At 46.2% G+C, this 13,697-nt stretch overlaps 1 protein-coding gene across 1 annotated transcript; it reads left to right on the plus strand.

Annotated features, from left to right (window-relative positions):
* Window positions 1-9,303: 9,303 nt before the first annotated feature.
* Window positions 9,304-11,285, plus strand: LOC139569888 (uncharacterized protein DKFZp434B061-like). Its single transcript, XM_071391211.1, has 3 exons — window positions 9,304-9,394; window positions 9,932-10,443; window positions 10,515-11,285. The coding sequence occupies exons 1-3, from the start codon at window positions 9,304-9,306 to the stop codon at window positions 11,283-11,285; spliced, it is 1,374 nt and encodes a 457-aa protein (XP_071247312.1).
* The last annotated feature ends 2,412 nt before the right edge of the window (window positions 11,286-13,697 follow it).

The raw sequence follows: 13,697 nt of genomic DNA on the forward strand, positions 1-13,697 counted from the left end.
CTTACGTCATAACAAGTCTGGAGAATTATTTGAACTATTGACTCAAAATGTTGAGGGAAAAAGTGTGAAGACCATCCACTTCTGACATGATAATGTCTTCTGAGATCTGCAGAAAGGCCTCCCTCTCACAGGCATCACAGTCATTTAGTATCTCCTTCGCTTCATATATAATAATAATAATAACAACAATAATCATAATCATAATAACAAATAAATACATGATAATAATGATAATAATAATAATTTATAATAATAATAAGCATAATTATAATCATAATCGTAACATACTACTACTAATCATAATCATAATAATCATAATCATAATAACAAATACATAAATAATTATTATCATTATTATAATTCTAATATTGATAATAATAATGATAATAATATATTCCATTTAGCTGTGTTTTTTATCTAAAGCGACGTACAGTCCTTCATACATGTATGCAGGCATGCCTCTTCGGTAGGAATGGGATGTGTTGCGCCTGTACTGCAGGCCTTGGTTACGCTTCTATTGAAATTCACAGTAGCTTTTTGACCAGGTGCCAAAATAATCCATTCTCTCCTGTATGGCAGGCTATGAAAGGATATTAACTGTGGGAATAAACTGGCGTGACACATGTCGCCTGCATACATGATCAAATAGCTCATTCAAAAGCAGTTTTCCAGGTAGGTTTACCGGCAGGGGACACAGCCCCACCGCATGACGAGACCAACTCAATCATTACTACTTTGAAGTAACGAGGGTCACCCCTCCATCAACCTCCAGCATTATGACTTTCACAATGAAGAAGACTATTCTCTCTCTCTCTCTCTCTCTCTCTCTCTCTCTCTCTCTCTCTCTCTCTCTCTCTCTCTCTCTCTCTCTCTCTCTCTCTCTCTCTCTCTCTCTCTCTCTCTCTCTCTCTCTCTCCCTCTCCCTCTCTCTCTCTGTTGTTCCCTCATCTGTATTCTTTAACCCCTATGTATTTATAATGTGTTTAGCATCACGTGCTGTAAAAGCTTTAAACATTTTTTTTTTTTAAAGTGGAAGCGTTTTGTTTATTCACCATTCTAAATTCAACACAGAGAAACCTAAGTGAATTATTCAACTCACCAACCACCAATGGCCCACTGTCAGGACCCAGGGGACTAGGGGGTTCCTTTACTATGGGGGTTCCTTTACTAGGGGGTTCCTTTACTAGGGGGTTCCTTTACTATGGGGGTTCCTTTACTATGGGGTTCCTTTACTAGGGGGTTCCTTTACTAGGGGTTCCTTTACTAGGGGTTCCTTTACTAGGGGGTTCCTTTACTAGAGGGTTCCTTTACTAGAAGGGCCCTTTACTAGGGGGTTCCTTTACTAGGGGGTTCCTTTACTAGGTGGTTCCTTTACTATGGGGTTCCTTTACTATGGGGGTTCCTTTACTAGGGGGTTCCTTTACTAGGGGGTTCCTTTACTATGGGGTTCCTTTACTATTGGGGTTCCTTTACTAGGGGGTTCCTTTACTAGGGGGTTCCTTTACTAGGGGGTTCCTTTACTATGGGGTTCCTTTACTATGGGGGTTTCTTTACTAGGGGGTTCCTTTACTAGGGGGTTCCTTTACTATGGGGTTCCTTTACTATGGGGTTCCTTTACTATGGGGGTTCCTTTACTAGGTGGTTCCTTTACTAGGTGGTTCCTTTACTATGGGGTTCCTTTACTATGGGGGTTCCTTTACTAGGGGGTTCCTTTACTAGGGGGTTCCTTTACTAGGGGGTTCCTTTACTAGGGGTTCCTTTACTAGGGGGTTCCTTTACTATGGGGGTTCCTTTACTAGGGGGTTCCTTTAGCAGAATGTCCAGGAGGTTTTTGTTGCTACTTTAGGTCCATTTGTTCAGCTACTGTATTTGACACTGCACTTTAGCATTCTAATCCAAGATGGCGTAGCAGTCGGATGTGTCTTTGTCCTGTCTTGTCCCATGTAAATAGTATTCGTATTTTTCGTATACATTTCGTATACATTTCGTATTTATTTTAATTTCACTTTTCATCTAGGAACTGAATATACATTCCTACATTCCGCCTCACCCAATGTGGTACGGACCTGCTATTTGTTTTATATACTTTAGAACCGTAACCCCAATCAGAAGCTAGCCAGATAACTAGCTACTAGCTAGTAGTCAGTTAGCCACTGCTGCGGTCTTCGCCCTTAACTCGGACACAGCCAGCTTCAATACCGGGCCAATACCTGCCAGTCTGCAAGCGCGATATCAACCCAGAGCATATAGGACTGCTTTTTCTCTACCACATCACCGGATTCCTGACGCAAGCTCTGGACAATTACACCGTATTATCACAGCTAGCTAGCTGCAACCGAGTGGCTACTACTGGCTAACACCTCTGTCCCGAAGCAAGCACCAGTTAGCCTTGAGCTAGCCTCGAGCTAGGCCCATCTGCCGGCTAGCCGAAGAGGTCTACCAGCTAGCGCAGTTAGCGCCACTGCCACGAAGCTAGCACCAGTTAGCAAACACAATTCTACAATTCACAACCTCTCTTTCGCCATTCGGCTTGGATTCTCTGGATTCTCTGTCGACACGACCACGTCTGAGCAGACCCCCTCCGTCTGAGCAGACCACCCCCGGGCTACTAACTTTAAACGCCGCGTGCTAGCTTAGTGGAGGCCTCTCTGCTCCATCTACGGCTGCCCCCTGGACACTATGATCACTTGGCTACATAGCTGATGCATGCTTGACTGTCCATTAAATCACGGTACTCCATTCTGTTTATTTGTGTTTTATCTGTCGGCTCTGTGCTTTAACTCAGGATCTGTGTGTAGTTAATCCGACCCTCTCTGCCTAGTCGTCGCCATTTTTACCTGTTGTTGCTGTGTTAGACTAGCACCCTGTTATTGCTGCTGTTATCTTACCTGTTGTTTTAGCTAGCTCTCCCAATCAAGACCTGCAATCACTTTATGCCTTATTGTATGTCTCTCTCAAATATCAATATGCCTTGCATACTGTTGTTCAGGCTAGCTATCATTATCATTGTTTTGGTTTGCAATGGACCCTGTAGTTCCACTCTCCGTACCTCTGATACCCCTTTTGTCCCACCCCCCACACATGCGGTGACCTCACCCATTGAGACCAGCATGTCCAGAGATACAACCTCTCTTATCATCACCCAGTGCCTGGGCCTGCCTCCGCTGTACCCGCGCCCCTCCATACCCCTGTCTGCACATTATGCCCAGAATCTATTCTACCACGCCCATAAATCTGCTCCTTTTATTCTTTGTCCCCAACGCTCTAGGCGACCAGTTTTGATAGCCTTTAGCCACACCCTCATCCTACTACTCCTCTGTTCCTCGGGTGATGTGGAGGTAAACCCAGGCCCTGCATGTCCCCAGTCACCCTCATTTGTTGACTTCTGTGATCGAAAAAGCCTTGGCCTCATGCATGTCAACATCAGAAGCCTCCTCCCTAAGTTTGCCTTACTCACCGCTTTAGCACACTCTGCCAATCCTGATGTCCTTGCCGTGTCCGAATCCTGGCTTAGGAAGGCCACCAAAACTTCTGAGATTTCCATACCCAACTATAACACTTTCCGTCAAGATAGAACTGCCAAAGGGGGAGGAGTTGCAATCTACTGCAGAGATAGCCTGCAAAGTTCTGTCATACTTTCCAGGTCTATGCCCAAACAGTTCGAACTTCTAATTTTAAAAATTAATCTCTCCAGAAATAAGTCTCTCACTGTTGCCGCCTGCTACCGACCCCCCTCAGCTCCCAGCTGTGCCCTGGACACCATCTGTGAATTGATCGCTCCCCATCTAGCTTCAGAGTTTGTTCTGTTAGGTGACCTAAACTGGGATATGCTTAACACCCCGGCAGTCCTACAATCCAAGCTTGATGCCCTCAATCTCACACAAATCATCAAGGAACCCACCAGGTACAACCCCAAATCCGTAAACATGGGCACCCTAATAGACATTATCCTGACCAACCTGCCCTCCAAATACACCTCTGCTGTCTTCAATCAAGATCTCAGCGATCACTGCCTCATTGCCTGTATCCGCCACGGGTCCGCGGTCAAACGACCACCCCTCATCACTGTCAAACGCTCCCTAAAACACTTCTGCGAGCAGGCCTTTCTAATCGACCTGGCCCGGGTACCCTGGAAGGATATTGACCTCATCCCGTCAGTTGAGGATGCCTGGTCATTCTTTAAATGTTACTTCCTCACCATATTAGACAAGCATGCTCCGTTCAAAAAATGCAGAACCAAGAACAGATATAGCCCTTGGTTCACTCCAGACCTGACTGCCCTCGACCAGCACAAAAACATCCTGTGGCGAACTGCAATAGCATCGAAGAGCCCCCGCGATATGCAACTGTTCAGGGAAGTCAGGAACCAATACACGCAGTCAGTCAGGAAAGCAAAGGCCAGCTTTTTCAAGCAGAAATTCGCATCCTGTAGCTCTAACTCCAAAAAGTTCTGGGATACTGTAAAGTCCATGGAGAACAAGAGCACCTCCTCCCAGCTGCCCACTGCACTGAAGCTAGGTAACACGGTCACCACCGATAAATCCGTGATAATCGAAGACTTCAACAAGCATTTCTCAATGGCTGGCCATGCCTTCCTCCTGGCGACTCCAACCTTGGCCAACAGCCCCGCCCCCCCCGCTGCTACTCGCCCAAGCCTCCCCAGCTTCTCCTTTACCCAAATCCAGATAGCAGATGTTCTGAAAGAGCTGGAAAACCTGGACCCATACAAATCAGCTGGGCTTGACAATCTGGACCCCCTATTTCTGAAACTGTCCGCCGCCATTGTCGCACCCCCTATTACCAGCCTGTTCAACCTCTCCTTCGTATCATCTGAGATCCCCAAGGATTGGAAAGCTGCCGCGGTCATCCCCCTCTTCAAAGGGGGAGACACCCTGGACCCAAACTGTTACAGACCTATATCCATCCTGCCCTGCCTATCTAAGGTCTTCGAAAGCCAAGTCACCAAACAGATCACTGACCATCTCGAATCCCACCGTACCTTCTCCGCTGTGCAATCCGGTTTCCGAGCCGGTCACGGGTGCACCTCAGCCACGCTCAAGGTACTAAACGATATCATAACCGCCATCGATAAAAGACATTACTGTGCAGCCGTCTTCATCGACCTGGCCAAGGCTTTCGACTCTGTCAATCACCATATTCTTATCGGCAGACTCAGTAGCCTCGGTTTTTCTAATGACTGCCTTGCCTGGTTCATCAACTACTTTGCAGACAGAGTTCAGTGTGTCAAATCGGAGGGCATGTTGTCCGGTCCTCTGGCAGTCTCTATGGGGGTACCACAGGGTTCAATTCTCGGGCCGACTCTTTTCTCTGTATACATCAATGATGTTGCTCTTGCTGCGGGCGATTCCCTGGTCCACCTCTACGCAGACGACACCATTCTATATACTTCCGGCCCTTCCTTGGACACTGTGCTATCTAACCTCCAAACGAGCTTCAATGCCATACAACACTCCTTCCGTGGCCTCCAACTGCTCTTAAACGCTAGTAAAACCAAATGCATGCTTTTCAACCGTTCGCTGCCTGCACCCGCACGCCCGACTAGCATCACCACCATGGACGGTTCCGACCTAGAATATGTGGACATCTATAAGTACCTAGGTGTCTGGCTAGACTGCAAACTCTCCTTCCAGACTCATATCAAACATCTCCAATCCAAAATCAAATCAAGAATCGGCTTTCTATTCCGCATCAAAGCCTCCTTCACTCACGCCGCCAAACTTACCCTAGTAAAACTGACTATCCTACCGATCCTCGACTTCGGCGATGTCATCTACAAAATAGATTCCAACACTCTACTCAGCAAACTGGATGCAGTTTATCACAGTGCCATTCGTTTTGTTACTAAAGCACCTTATACGACCCACCACTGCGACCTGTATGCCCTAGTCGGCTGGCCCTCGCTACATGTTCGTCGTCAGACCCACTGGCTCCAGGTCATCTACAAGGCTATGCTAGGTAAAGTGCCGCCTTATCTCAGTTCACTGGTCACGATGGCTACACCCACCCGCAGCACGCGCTCCAGCAGGTGTATCTCACTGATCATCCCTAAAGCTAAAACCTCATTTGGACGCCTTTCCTTCCAGTTCTCTGCTGCCTGCGACTGGAACGAATTGCAAAAATCTCTGAAGTTGGAGACTTTTATCTCCCTCAACAACTTTAAAAATCTGCTATCCGAGCAGCTAACCGATCGCTGCAGCTGTACATAGTCCATCTGTAAACTACCCACCCAATTTACCTACCTCACCCCCCATACTGCTTTTATTTATTTACTTTTCTGCTCTTTTGCACACCAGTATCTCTTCTTGCACATGATCATCTGATGATTTATCACTCCAGTGTTAATCTGCTAAATTGTAATTATTCGATTTATTGCCTACCTCATGCCTTTTGCACACATTGTATATAGATTCTCTTTCTTTCTACCATGTTATTGACTTGTTTATTGTTTACTCCATGTGTAACTCTGTGTTGTCTGTTCACACTGCTATGCTTTATCTTGGCCAGGTCGCAGTTGCAAATGAGAACTTGTTCTCAACTAGCCTACCTGGTTAAATAAAGGTGAAATAAAATAAATAAATAAAATAAAACTCACCAATCATATGTTTGTCCATACGTCATTTAGTGTTTCCCCGTCCCCCCGTCATAAAAAAAATGACATTTTAGCATTGTAATAATCATAATGTAATCATATCACAATGAATATAATTCCTTAGATTAAAATTTTTGTTAATATCTGGGTTAATTCTGAGGTGAACAATTAAATGTTGTGCACTGAGAGACAATAATATCCAACCGTTAATGTCTTAATTAGATCCATCATCGACACCTACGTAGTCCTATGTCAGGCACGATGTTAAGAGTGTCATTTCAAATGTCTTTTTACTGTTGTTTTATTTCTTTTACTTACCTACCTACACACACACACACACACACACACACACACACACACACACACACACACACACACACACACACACACACACACACACACACACACACACACACACACACACACACACACACACACACAAACACGCCTCACACACACACACACACACACACACACACACACACACGCCTCACACACGCCTCACACACGCCTCACACACGCCTCACACACACACACACACACACACACACACACACACACACACACACACACACACACACACACACACACACACACACACACACACACACACACACACACACACACACACACACACACACACACACACACACACACACACACACACACACACACACACACACACACACACACACCTTTTTTCGCACTATTGGTTAGAGCCTGTAAGAAAGCATTTCACTGTAAGGTCTACCTACACCTGTTGTATTCGGCGCACGTGACAAATACACTTTGATTTGATCGACAGATCATCTTAAAACTATAAACAGGATTTTATCCAAACACACTATAAAACACGTACAGCGACAGTCTCCAGTTACCGTATCCTCCAACTCCACTGTACTAGGGAAGCTTCTAGGAGTTTATGTGTTTCTTTAGCTAATACAAGTCACAGGCCTCCAACTCCACTGTACTAGGGAAGCTTCTAGGTGTTCATGTGTTTCTTTAGCTAATACAAGTCACAGGCCTCCAACTCCACTGTACTAGGGAAGCTTCTAGGCGTGAAATGTGTTTCTTTAGCTAATCCAAGTCACAGGCCTCCAATTCCACTGTACTAGGGAAGCTTCTAGGTGTTCAATGTGTTTCTTTAGCTAATCCAAGTCACAGGCCTCCAACTCCACTGTACTAGGGAAGCTTCTAGGCGTTCAATGTGTTTCTTTAGCTAATCCAAGTCACAGGCCTCCAACTCCACTGTACTAGGGAAGCTTCTAGGTGTTCATGTGTTTCTTTAGCTAATCCAAGTCACAGGCCTCCAACGTCAGCAAAGCTATAAAAAACCCAAAACGATATAATGATGCTCTGGTCTATTAGCTACACAGTTAACCTATTAAGGGCCACAGAGCCGTATATACCAGTGTGCACTTTGGCTCCATCCCAAATGGCTTCATATTCCCTATGTAGTGCCCTGCCACCCTATGGGCCCTGGTCAAAAGCAGTGCACTATAAATGTAAAGGCAATAGGGTGTCATTTAGGAGTCTCTTTTCCAGGCGAATGAATTTCACCGTTTCTCACTTTACCTGTTGTGAGGCTCACTGCTGCGGAGTCAGCGTACAGGCCAACGCTTTCTGACAAGGTTAACGTCCACACAGTCATTTTCCTGACGCTGCTCTGCCTCGTGTGAGAGATCAGCAATGCTGCCGCTGTGGGTGGCTAGTTCTATACGTTACAACGCCCACCGTCCTCTGTCCTTACCGTGAGATCACAGTTAGAGGAGGGTGGATCATCAGTCTGTGGCTAGTTCTATACGTTACACCCACCGTCCTCTGTCCTTACCGTGAGATCACAGTTAGAGGAGGGTGGATCATCAATCTGTGGCTAGTTCTATACATTACAAAACACCCTCCGTCCTCTGTCCTTACCGTGAGATCACAGTTAGAGGAGGGTGGATCATCAATCTGTGGCTAGTTCTATACATTACAAAACACCCTCCGTCCTCTGTCCTTACCGTGAGATCACAGTTAGAGGAGGGTGGATCATCAGTCTGTGGCTAGTTCTATACGTTACACCCACCGTCCTCTGTCCTTACCGTGAGATCACCGTTAGAGGAGGGTGGATCATCAATCTGTGGCTAGTTCTATACGTTACACCCACCGTCCTCTCTCCTTACCGTGAGATCACCGTTAGAGGAGGGTGGATCATCAATCTGTGGCTAGTTCTATACGTTACACCCACCGTCCTCTCTCCTTACCGTGAGATCACCGTTAGAGGAGGGTGGATCATCAGTCTGTGGCTAGTTCTATACGTTACACCCACCGTCCTCTGTCCTTACCGTGAGATCACCGTTAGAGGAGGGTGGATCATCAGTCTGTTCACGTACGGACCAAAAAAACACAGCTAAATCCCCTTTCTTCCTGTAGAGGAATCAAAAACTCATGGAAGAATTAAATGTATTCGGCAGATGGGAAATTTGGGAAATGGAAACACCACATTTGTTCAGAGCTCAAGTTCTGTAGACTTTTTTAATTTAATTTTTAATTTAACCTTTATTTAACTAGGAAAGTCAGTTTTAAGAAACAAATTCTTATTTACAGTGATGGCCTAACCCGGACGACGCTGGGCCAATTGTACACCGCCCTATAAGACTCCCGATCGCTGCCGGTTGTAATACAGACACGGGATCAAACCCGGGTCTGCGATGCAGTGCCTTAGACCGCTGCGCCACCTCGGGATCCCAGATGATGATGATGATGATGATGGTGGTGGTGATGAGGATGGAGGAAGTGGAAGTGACAGGTCTTCAGAAGGACTATGTCAGCGGGTCTAGTGTGTATAGTAGAAGTACAGATACACATAGACACCAGGCTCATCTACTTCCCATTCTGGGGTTTCAGGCAGAATTCTGAATGATTTATAAATATGCTAAGGCGTGCGTCTCGGGAGGGGCGTGTGTAACTGGGGCGGGCCATCACCTGACACTTCAGGGGTCCAGGCTGAAACTTTGGCTCTTGTCTGAACACAGGGCCAGGGCACTGGGGTCAGGAACCTCATGGTAATCAGGCCTCCTGCAGCACACCCCTCCTCTGTGGGCCCGCCCTGACCACATCCTGCGTCTTTGTTGGGGATGTCACGTATACAGACCCAGTCCTATGCCCAAGCCTGAGCACTGCAGGAATTATAACCCCAAGCACCAGCCCAGACCCAGCTCCAGGCCTTTACTCCACCCAGACCCAGCCTCTAACTATCCCTCTATAGCCTCAGACCCAGCCTCTAACTATTCCTCTAAAGACCCAGACCCAGCGTCTAACTAATCCTCTGCGCTACAGGCCTCTTCTCCATCACAGAACATCCAGGCCTCTTCTCCATCACAGAACATCCAGGCCTCTTCTCCATCACAGAACATCCAGGCCTCTTCTCCATCACAGAACATCCAGGCCTCTTCTCCATCACAGAACATCCAGGCCTCTTCTCCATCACAGAACATCCAGGCCTCTTCTCCATCACAAAACATCCAGGCCTCTTCTCCATCACAGAACATCCAGGCCCCTTCTCCATCACAGGACATCCAGGCCTCTTCTCCATCACAGAACATCCAGGCCTCTTCTCCATCAAAAACATCCAGGCCTCTTCTCCATCACAGAACATCCAGGCCTCTTCTCCATCACAGAACATCCAGGCCTCTTCTCCATCACAGAACATCCAGGCCTCTTCTCCATCACAGAACATCCAGGCCTCTTCTCCATCACAGAACATCCAGGCCTCTTCTCCATCACAGAACATCCAGGCCTCTTCTCCATCACAGGACATCCAGGCCTCTTCTCCATCACAGAACATCCAGGCCTCTTCTCCATCAAAAACATCCAGGCCTCTTCTCCATCACAAAACATCCAGGCCTCTTCTCCATCACAGGACATCCAGGCCTCTTCTCCATCAAAAACATCCAGGCCTCTTCTCCATCAAAAACATCCAGGCCTCTTCTCCATCACAAAACATCCAGGCCTCTTCTCCATCACAGAACATCCAGGCCTCTTCTCCATCACAGGACATCCAGGCCTCTTCTCCATCACAGAACATCCAGGCCTCTTCTCCATCAAAAACATCCAGCCCTCTTCTCCATCACAAAACATCCAGGCCTCTTCTCCATCACAGAACATCCAGGCCTCTTCTCCATCACAGGACATCCAGGCCTCTTCTCCATCACAAAACATCCAGACCTCTTCTGCATCACAAAACATCCAGGCCTCTTCACCATCACAGAACATCCAGGCCTCTTCTCCATTACAGAACATCCAGGCCTCTTCTCCATCACAGGACATCCAGACCTCTTCTCCATCACAGAACATCCAGGCCTCTTCTCCATCACAGGACATCCAGACCTCTTCTCCATCACAGAACATCCAGGCCTCTTCTCCATCACTAAACATCCAGGCCTCTTCTCCATCACAGAACATCCAGGGCTCTTCTCCATCACATAACATCCAGGCCTCTTCTCCATCACAGAACATCCAGGCCTCTTCTCCATCACAGAACATCCAGGCCTCTTCTCCATCACAGAACATCCAGGCCTCTTCTCCATCACAAAACATCCAGGCCTCTTCTCCATCACAAAACATCCAGGCCTCTTCTCCATCAAAGAACTTCAGCAAGGGAAAACCAAAAACCAACCACCATTTTTGGTAGTGTTTTTCTCATGCCACATTAACACCATCCTGTTCTGTTCTACTTCCCAGAGATATTCTATTTCCTGTTGTTTCTGGTGGCAGTGGTTCTCTCAGACCACATTAACACCATCCTGTTCTGTTCCACTTCCCAGAGATATTCTATTTCCTGTTGTTTCTGGTGGCAGTGGTTCTCTCAGACCACATTAACACCTTCCTGTTCTGTTCCACTTCCCAGAGATATTCTATTTCCTGTTGTTTCTGGTGGCAGTGGTTCTCTCAGACCACATTAACACCATCCTGTTCTGTTCCACTTCCCAGAGATAATCTATTTCCTGTTGTTTCTAGTGGGCGTGGTTCTCTCAGACCACATTAACACCTTCCTGTTCTGTTCCACTTCCCAGAGATATTCTATTTCCTGTTGTTTCTGGTGGCAGTGGTTCTCTCAGACCACATTAACACCATCCTGTTCTGTTCCACTTCCCAGAGATATTCTATTTCCTGTTGTTTCTATTTTCATTCAAACGTTCCTCTTCTTTTCTTCTCCTGTTTGAAATAAAACGTTAATAAATATTTGAAGCTCATTCCCCCAGGTTTGTCTGTCACATTATAATAGTAAAAGATGTATCATTCTCTGTGTAAAAAAAAAAAATGAAAAGCTCTGTTCGTTAGTCTAAATGGAATGTGAATATTAAACAGTATATCCTATTTAACAGTCATATCAAGCTCCCTGCATGTTCATATATTTTACATGTCATTTTATTTAATGGAAACCTACCAAGGTTTCACACAGATTGGAAGAGTTTGATGAATTCATAAGGAGGAACGACGGGGTTAGGGCCAAAGCACCAGGCATCAGTCTATTCCCTTGTCTGTCCTGTCTGTCTGTCTGTCTGTCTGTCTGTCTGTCTGTCTGTCTGTCTGTCTGTCTGTCTGTCTGTCTGTCTGTCTGTCTGTCTGTCTGTCTGTCTGTCTGTCTGTCTGTCTGTCTGTCTGTCTGTCTGTCTGTCTGTCTGTCTGTCTGTCTGTCTGTCACTATGACTGTCTGTCTGTATGTCACTATGTCTGTCTGTCTGTCTGTCTGTCTGTCTGTCTGTCTGTCTGTCTGTCTGTCTGTCTGTCTGTCTGTCTGTCTGTCTGTCTGTCTGTCTGTCTGTCTGTCTGTCTGTCTGTCTGTCTGTCTGCCTGTCTGTCTGTCTGTCTGTCTGTCTGTCTGTCTGTCTGTCTGTCTGTCTGTCTGTCTGTCTGTCTGTCTAGTCAATCACCTCCTATCAATCAAGTTAATTGAGCTGTGCATGCAGAGAGAGCCTATTCCAGGCTGTCACTCTCATTACAGAGACCTAGTGATATCAAAACAGGTGACATATTAACCTGCTCTCACTCCTCCCTTTTGTCTCTCTGTTTTATCACTGGCGTCGAGTTGAAATGTTCAACATGGCCTGGCTCCGGAGCGGCCCTGAACGCCTTGGTGTCAGGAGACTATGCAAAACAGAAGAGACGTGACACTGTGTCAATATACTTTGCATGGAGTGGGTTGGGGTTATATTCATATAACGTGAATGAAAATGAGAAGTATGTAGTAGGCTATAGTATATAATACTCTTAGCCAAGGTGGAGTTAGTGTGCACACCAGGACTAAAGCCCGATGATGACCCGTCAACGTTACATCCCCGTTTTTCTCTAGACTCAGATAAATAAACCCCTGCACTTAGCCAGGCTTTTAAACCCAAATACCAATGACTCAAACCCTTGACTCAAACCCTTGACTTAAACCCAGACTCAAACCCTGACATCAAACCCTGACTCAAACCTGGACTCAAACCATTGACTCAAACCATTGACTCAAACCACTGACTAAAACCCTGACTCAAACCCGGACTTAAACCCAGACACAAACCTAGACTTAAACTCAGACTCAAACCATTGACTCAAACCATTGACTCAAACCCTTGACTTAAACCCTGACACAAACCTAGACTTAAACTCAGACTCAAACCATTGACTCAAACCCTTGACCAAAACCCTGACACAAACCTAGACTTAAACTCAGACTCAAACCCTTGTCTTAAATCCTGACACAAACCTAGACTTAAACCCAGACTCAAACCCTTGACTTAAACCCTGACTTAAACCCAGAATCAAACCCTGACTCAAACTCAGACTCAAACCCCTGACTTAAACCCAGACTCAAACCCCTGACTTAAACCCAGACTTAAACCCTGACATAAAACATTGACTTAAACCCAGACTCAATTCCCTGACTCAAACCCTGACTAAATGACAAGACTTAAACCCTGACTTAAACCCAGACTCAAACCCTGACTCAAAGTCAGATTCAAACCTCTGACTTAAACCCTCACTCAAACCCAGACTCAAACCCTGACTCAAACTCAGAATAAACGCAGACTCAAACCCTGACTCAAAGTGAACGCTG

Source organism: Salvelinus alpinus, chromosome 3, assembly GCF_045679555.1.
Source record: "Salvelinus alpinus chromosome 3, SLU_Salpinus.1, whole genome shotgun sequence".
Lineage (NCBI taxonomy): Eukaryota > Metazoa > Chordata > Actinopteri > Salmoniformes > Salmonidae > Salvelinus > Salvelinus alpinus.

Bases quoted from the DNA above. Each gene is read 5' to 3' on its own strand.
- LOC139569888 (XM_071391211.1), top strand. From the start codon at position 9,304: ATGCAGTGCCTTAGACCGCTGCGCCACCTCGGGATCCCAGATGATGAT. The intron at 9,395-9,931 runs GTGACAGGTCTT...TCTGCGCTACAG, and splicing joins TGAGGATGGAGGAAGTGGAA to GCCTCTTCTCCATCACAGAA. The intron at 10,444-10,514 runs GCCTCTTCTCCA...TCTCCATCACAG, and splicing joins CTCCATCACAGAACATCCAG to GACATCCAGGCCTCTTCTCC.